This window comes from Capsicum annuum, chromosome 5, assembly GCF_002878395.1.
Source record: "Capsicum annuum cultivar UCD-10X-F1 chromosome 5, UCD10Xv1.1, whole genome shotgun sequence".
NCBI lineage: Eukaryota > Viridiplantae > Streptophyta > Magnoliopsida > Solanales > Solanaceae > Capsicum > Capsicum annuum.
The window spans coordinates 99250734-99258286 of NC_061115.1; the positions used below are offsets into that span (position 1 = coordinate 99250734).

Here is a 7553-nt window from a genome sequence, read left to right on the forward strand (position 1 = left end):
TTAGCCGCTCATGCTTGTGAAGAAATCAATAACATTCATAATTGAAAGCATATATGAAAACACAATGATAAGAAGTGTAAAAACCCACAACAAAAACTGATTAAATCAACCGAAGTCAATACAATAGAATCCCAAGATCAAAATCAAATCTTGGAATCAAAATATATTTGTGAGTATCAAAAGTGTGTAACTCCTACTAAAAACACATAAAGGGTATTTATAGTACATGAGAAAATCCTAAAATCATAGCCCAAATAAAATAGGAGAAACCAGGATCGGTGGCTACATGTGGTCTGCGCCTATGCCTTGACCGTGGGCGCAGGTATTACCTATGGTCAGCAGGGTGTGTGCAGTAACCAGGATTAGAAAATCCTGTAAGTTAGCTCTTAAGATTTTGGACCTCTGGCACTTGATTTTCCTACTTGCGGTCTATAAGTTCTACTTATGGTCCACATATTGACTTAGTAAGTGTCGGGAGTCATCTTTTCAGCTCTTCATTGATTCTTGAACATGCTTGGATCATAAACATACCAAAAAGTATCCTGAACATCTGTAATTTCCCTAAAAAGTAGCCAAAAATATTTTTCATCTTTTTCACAATCTTAGTATCTAAAACATGATTTTTTGTAAAACATACCCAAAATGCATCATATCTAACAAAACAACTTCAGAAACTTGCATATTTTCCTCATTTTAAGCATCAAAAGTGTTATAGTTCTATAGCACATCAACACCTTCAACTTAGAATGTTTGCATGTCCTCAGAAAACAAAACATAACAATAACAAAAACAACACTTAACTAGGAGAATCTAAGTTATTCAAGGTAGTCAGTCAACACTTTAAACTCAAATTACAACATCTCCCTCCTATCTCACTTTTCAAAACAAATTGTCTATGAACATAAAACATAACAATGTGACATAATGGGATCAAGGTATGACAATTATATTAGCAATAAACAACCACTTATATATACAAGTTACACTATATGAAACAAGAAAAATAGCTAGCAATATGAATCAAGTGCCCTCATAACAAAGATGTCCCACTTACTCATATGAAATAATGTATGTCATTACAGGGATGATCAAGAGACACTCATACTCAGAAGAGATATTCCAATCAATGTGCATCAAATACCATAAGCTTGCCCTTATTTTCTTTGCCTTAGCATTCAGATAGTCAAGTTAGGATCACTATAGGACTTTTCTCAGATTGTAATGTAGGCTTGGGTGCTGGTATGGTACATATGGACATATTAAGTGACTAAGACTCCTTAGCACTACACTAACCTTGGGGTCTCACTTACTAGCCAATTTTATTTTATTCCATCCTTATTTCTCCTTTTTTATTTTTATTTGCACATTCTGGTTGGGTGTGATTATTTTCTTTATTTTTTCATAATTTTTTTCCTTTTTTCGCCACACCCATCCCTACAAACTTTTTATCTTATTTTACCATTCTACATACCCACTTTACACTATGTGTCCCTATGATAGCCTCCCTCAACTTAGCTATTTTTCCTGCGTTGAGGTACATAATGTCCAAGAAGGACCAAGGCCAAAATAGGTTCATTATAGCATAAATTGGAAGATGAATAGGTTAAACAAGAAAAATAGGCTCCAAGGCTCAAAACAAGGATCAAGGTATACAATTCACACATGGAAGGTTATTTAGGATAAAAGTGGACTAAGATAAAAAAATAACCTACGATCCTTTCCTAACTGACTATCCTTCAACCTAGGTAATACTAACTAGGCAAGTTTTGAATTCAACACAAAAGGGAACTGGGTAGTATCTCACACACATAGCACAAATTCAATATTGCCAACTACTACCTATCAAGTTAATGTAATTGATAGTAAGTGATTATCATGCTCCAAATTCTAATTACATAACAAGATTCATAATGTTCACACATATATACATTCACACAGTTCTTAAACACAAAATTAGAGGGTTATCAAAAATCAATCAAAACATGACTACTGCTCAAAATACTTAAAAATCTCCTAATTACATAAAAACAAAACACAATAGAAAACAAAACAACATATGACACAAAATTATCTTAAAAACGCATGTTCTACAACCATACTGTAGACGACAGAAAAAAAAGCATGACAACAAAAACCTGTAGCGAAATGGTATGCCCACCCCTAACTAAAAACTATGTACTGTCCTCAATATGCTAAAATAAAGCAAAACAGAGAGAATTGAGAACATACCTGGGATACACTAGGCACTGAAATCATGAGCATCCCCAGATGGGGCATATTAACTGGAAGAGGTAGTGGTGGTGGTAGTTCACTAATAGATGATGCACCCACTTCTATACCAGGATGCCTCTACCTATTGATGAATACATACTTTATAAAATAACATTTGAATCTTTTAATGGCCTGGTCATATGGTAAATTAGGATCCTACAAGTCATCTATGAGACCTCTCTTGGCCCCAACTGTTAGGACCTCCTTACCATTTTTGGCAAAGAAATCAAACTATCTTGGTACACGCAGAGGTGATATATAGACCATCGAGGGTATACCTGAGGGAGTGGCTACTATACAACTCTCTATGAGAGAGTATATCTCTACTTATAATAAATAAACTACTTTCTTATCTGGGTTAGTTCTGATGTATCTGTCTCTGTGAATTAGGTTGTAACCCGTCTCTCAATCTCACCGAGTTATGTCTAGAAGCTAGTATGTATTAATATAGTGCAGTTCTTAGTGTGACCTCCTATTTGTCCTTTTCCTACTCAAATTTAGTCCTAACTGCTCATAGAGTGTAGTTATCTTGGTCTAAACAACCCTCAACCTATAATTGCTGGCCCTCTGGCTGTCCACTAAGCTGAAAAAACTTGCTAGATATAGTGGTCATACCTATCAAAGGAGTTATAGTGGATGGAAGAGTAGGCTCTAACGATACGCTAAGTAGCTTTGAGGTCAAAGCCGAGGATGAAGAAGGAGTAGTTGGTGTCCTCTTACCCTGTATACTCGAATTTGGAGCCTCTCTCTACTCCCTTATCTCTATATCAATAGTAACACCCACATCACCTTGATGTGTATCAGTAAGCTCTATGGAAACTACTAGGCCCTAGGTACTGCTGCTAGCTCTGTAGATCTCATGGAAAGGTTAGGCAGTGACAGACCATTTATGGTCTTTATCTATGCAGTTGTCGTTGCAAGTGTCCTCTCATCTACTCCTTTTATCTCAGGTACACCGGCCTTATCACACAACCTATGAATCATGCAAGGGAATGAAAGATTAGTTAACTCCCTAAATACTCTGTCGTGTAACTCATACCAAAGAATGGAAATGAAATCAATATCATATCTAGACATCATACAAGTAACCAATGCTGCCTCCTCCCAATTAATGAGTAGTGATTTTACCACTCAATCGTGCTCCGCATTCGTACACATTACCATATTTTAGATGAATAAGTGAGACATAATTGAGATTGAATGCACTAACATCCATATTTTATAGGCACAAAGGTAATGAGAGGGAAAGATATAGATTGGAGATAAAAGAGCTTAGAAGGAGGAAAAAAGTATAGTTTGGAGACCAGGAGAAGACATAGCCTCAGTTACCATGATTGCGGCCAGTCAAGTAGGTCAACTTACCATAATTGCATAAGATCTTACTGCGATTGCAGTAATGCTCGATTTGCATAGATACAACCGTGGTCACGTTCTCCGCAATTGTGCAGAAGCCGCTGCACGTGGACTAGTAAGATTAATGAGCAAGGGAACTTTGGTCAAATGGTATAGCTTATCCAAATTTCCATATAAGACCCAAATCTTTTTTTCATGGACATGAAGAAAGGGAGATGAAAGAAAATTTGAAAAAACTTGTAGAACCATAGATTTTGGGGAAAATATATCTTCCCTCATGTATTTATAATTTGAAGAGTAAATTGGTGAAATTGAAGTGTGAATTAAAGGATTTCTTTAATGTACATTGATATGGATGCCATGAATGAATTATTTGGTATATTTTTTGTCTTTTACTTCATGAGTTGCTAATTTCTATAGTCTTGGGATTATGTTGAACTAAAGTGCTATTTGTGTGTGGGTGTTGATGGGTTTATTGGATTTTTATTTATTGATTATTGATTCCACTATTGCTTGAGTTTAATAGTTGGAATTTATGGGTGAAAACCCCAAAAGTTCAAATGGGTTTGATGGGTGAAAACCCTAAACTCTTGAAAAGCCTTCATCATCCTTGAAAAAGGTCTATAGGGGGACAAGGCAATGGTGGACATTTGAACATGTGGTTTACTTTCTTTTATAATCTTAATCATAAGTCTAAATTGAGAGTGAGCCATGTTATGGGCATTATCCTAGAAATAGGGATTCCCAATTGAGGTTTTGGGTGATTATTAATGTCACACTCGTTAGGTGTTTGAAAGAGCTAATGGGCAAAATCCTTGAGGTTTGGTTGACAAACTAATCGCAAAGATATTTGACCTATCCTATTTTGTATGCAAAGACTAGATTTTATGTTAAACTATCATGATCCCACACACCCCTTTTCTTTAGGGAGGCATAATCCTAAGATCTCCCTTAAAGTCAAATTCAAAGAAGAAAGTGTTCTTGTAGCTTCTTAGGCGATTCAAGAGTAATACATTTCCAACTTCAAACCAACCTTCCCCTACTTTATCTTATGTGTTGCATTTTACTTACACCTACCTATAGGATTTTAAGTTTAAATTTCACTCCTTATGGATTTGACCTGTACGCGAGTTGGGATATTGTAAACAATCATCCTCTACAACTTTAGATGGTATAGGTGAGCGTTATCAAAATGGCCCCATTATTGGGGAGTGGAATCTAGATTTCACTTGTGCGGTGTGATTTTTACTTGGGTGTACTTATGGTGATTTTTATTTGATTTCTTTGTTATTTTTGATTTTTGATTAGGTAATCATTATTCTTTCCACATAATGATGGGTCAAGAAAGATTTATTTATCTTGGCATCGGAGATCATGAGAGTTCCATTTACATTCCCCCCACTGAGGTAAGTGGAGTATTTTATGTTACATGTGTAATGCTATAATTACTTCATCTAAAGGGACTGTTTGGGGCTCAAGCTCATGAGGACTTGAATTTACACTTGAAGAACTTTATAGAAATTTGTACCATTTGTAATATTGCACACATATCTTAAGAGTCTATCTGGTTAATCCTTTTCCCATACTCTTTAATGAGAAAGACGGTGTTATGGCTAAGATCTTTACTCGCCAGGTCCATCACTTCATGGCTGAGTCTTATGGAGGCCTTCATAAGTCAATACTTCCCACCTTCAAAGATTTTACAATTGTGGGATGAAATTGTTAATTTCCACCTATTCCATGAAGAACCATGGTACAAAGCTTAGGGAGGATTCAAGGAGAAGCTCTTGAAATGCCCTAACCATGAGATGCTTGAGAAAATGATTCTCCAAATTTTCTATAGGGCATTAGAACAACTAAACAAAGTCATAGTGGACAATGCATCCAGTGGATCGTTTATTAAATCGCCATATGGAGTTGTATCAAAAGTTTTGGATCAAGTAGTAATTTTTTCTAAGGGTTGGGACATGAAGGATGTCGAGGTGTCCATGGGGGCTCTCTCCTCATCTTTTGTATGTCAGGAGACTAAAGGTGAAGAAGAGGAGAAGAATGCAAATATGGTCAAGATGATGTCATGCATTAAGCTCCTAATTATGCATATGTTGGGAGTCCCAATGGAAAATGTAAATATGATAAGTTCAAGAGAGGTTACACCATGTGAAAGTGATGAGGAAGAGGTGCTTGATAATAAGTTGAGTGTGTTTCCTAAGTGTTCGGAGAGTTTTCACCTTTCCTCTAAAAGGCAAGGCGGGAATCAAGGTCAAAACCATGAAAGAGAAGGAGGCATCAATGAAGAAACTTTTGCTTGAATCTTGAGTAGTGTTGAGAGAACCATTATGATGGTGAATGAAATGCAAAAGTTATTTCTCAATGCTCTACCAAACAGTTTCATCCCACTCAACTGCCATTTAACAACTCCAAGCAAAGGTGAATCAAATATCGAGTTATCTCATGGAGAGGCAAAGTGAAAAAATGCCAAGTGGGAAGGTAGCAAATGCTATGATCACCCAAGATAGAAAAAGTCTTGAAAATAATGTTGAGTTTGACAATCCCGGTGAAAAAGAATATTATGATCAAACAAAGGTGAAGAGAAAAGGTTCAATGATAATAAGCTAAAGTTAAGTGAGATTGTGGTTGAAAAATCAAAGGCAAATAATTGTAAAATTGTCTCCATTCCATCAAACACTATTCCTCCTCCTTTTCCTAAACGCCTCACAAAAAATGGAGAAAATGCAAAGCTTAACAAGTTCTTCAATAGATTTAACACCCTATCTATTTATATTCCTCTAATTGAAGCTTTGCAAGATATGCCAGGACATGCTAAATTTGTGAAGGATTTGGTATCGAAGAAACGACTTGTGAAGGATGAAACAATAAAGGTAACACATTATTTTAGTGCCATTATATCAAGCCCATTGGTGAAAAAGCAGAAAGACCCTGATTCTTTCACCATTCCATGCACTATTGGATTATTCAAGTTTGCAAAGGCATTATGTGACACCAGAGCAAGTGTAAATCTAATGCCTTATGATATTTTCCACAAGTTTGAATTGGGGAAGTCGGCACCTACTTCAATGAAATTAATCATGGCCGATAGTACCATCAAGAAACCAATGGGAGTTCTTCATGATGTTCTAGTAAAAGTGGACTGTTTTATCTTCCCGACTAACTTTGTGATCTTAGATTGTGTAATGGATGTTGAAGTCCCTTTTATTCTTGGGAGACCATTTTTAACTATCGAGAAGGATTTGATGGATGTGGGTTCTAGTGAGATAAAATTTTGATTGAATAATGAGGAGGTGTCCTTCAATGTATGCAAGTCCATGAAGCAACCGATGGGCTTACAAGCCATCTTGGTGATTGATGTTATTGATTGGGGGGGTGTGTGACAAATTATATCAATGTGAACTTATTGGATGACTCTTTGATAAGGGTGCTATGGAATTGCAAAAGGGATGAAGTGAAGGAATTTTATGAAGTGGTTGCATCCCTGATGCGACTTGGATCTTATACCAAGAACCCAATAAGGTTGGATTTTGATCTAAAAACTGTGAGAGCCTACTCGGAATACCATCAATTCTTGAGCCACCCAAGGTTGATTTGAAGCCTTTACCACCCTATCTCCAATACATGTTCTTGGGAGAGGGATACACATTACCAATCATTATTTCAAATGACCTTGAACCCTTTCAAGTGGATGTATTAAAAGTGGTGGTGAAAAAGTCCATTTGTTCCATTGGATTGATAATCGCGGACATTATAGAAATAGCTCCCAAAATTTGTTCCCATAAAATTAAAATTGAACAAAATCATGTGCCAAGTGTCGAACACCAAAGGAGGCTAAACCAACCAATGCAAGAGGTTGTAAAGAAAGAAATCATCAAATGACTTGATGTGGGGGTAATCTATCCACTATCCAATAGTACTTG

General features: G+C 36.3%; 1 protein-coding gene across 1 annotated transcript; it reads left to right on the forward strand.

Annotated features, from left to right (window-relative positions):
* The first annotated feature begins 6096 nt into the window (after positions 1 to 6096).
* On the forward strand, positions 6097 to 6908 carry LOC107871833. Its single transcript, XM_016718710.1, has 2 exons — positions 6097 to 6207; positions 6273 to 6908. The coding sequence occupies exons 1-2, from the start codon at positions 6097 to 6099 to the stop codon at positions 6906 to 6908; spliced, it is 747 nt and encodes a 248-aa protein (XP_016574196.1).
* Positions 6909 to 7553: the final 645 nt, after the last annotated feature.

Excerpts from the sequence above, each read along its gene's own strand:
- LOC107871833 (XM_016718710.1), top strand. The coding sequence starts at position 6,097 with ATGCCAAGTGGGAAGGTAGCAAATGCTATGATCACCCAAGATAGAAAA. Across the intron at positions 6,208-6,272 it reads AATATTATGATCAAACAAAG|GCAAATAATTGTAAAATTGT; the intron begins GTGAAGAGAAAA and ends GAAAAATCAAAG.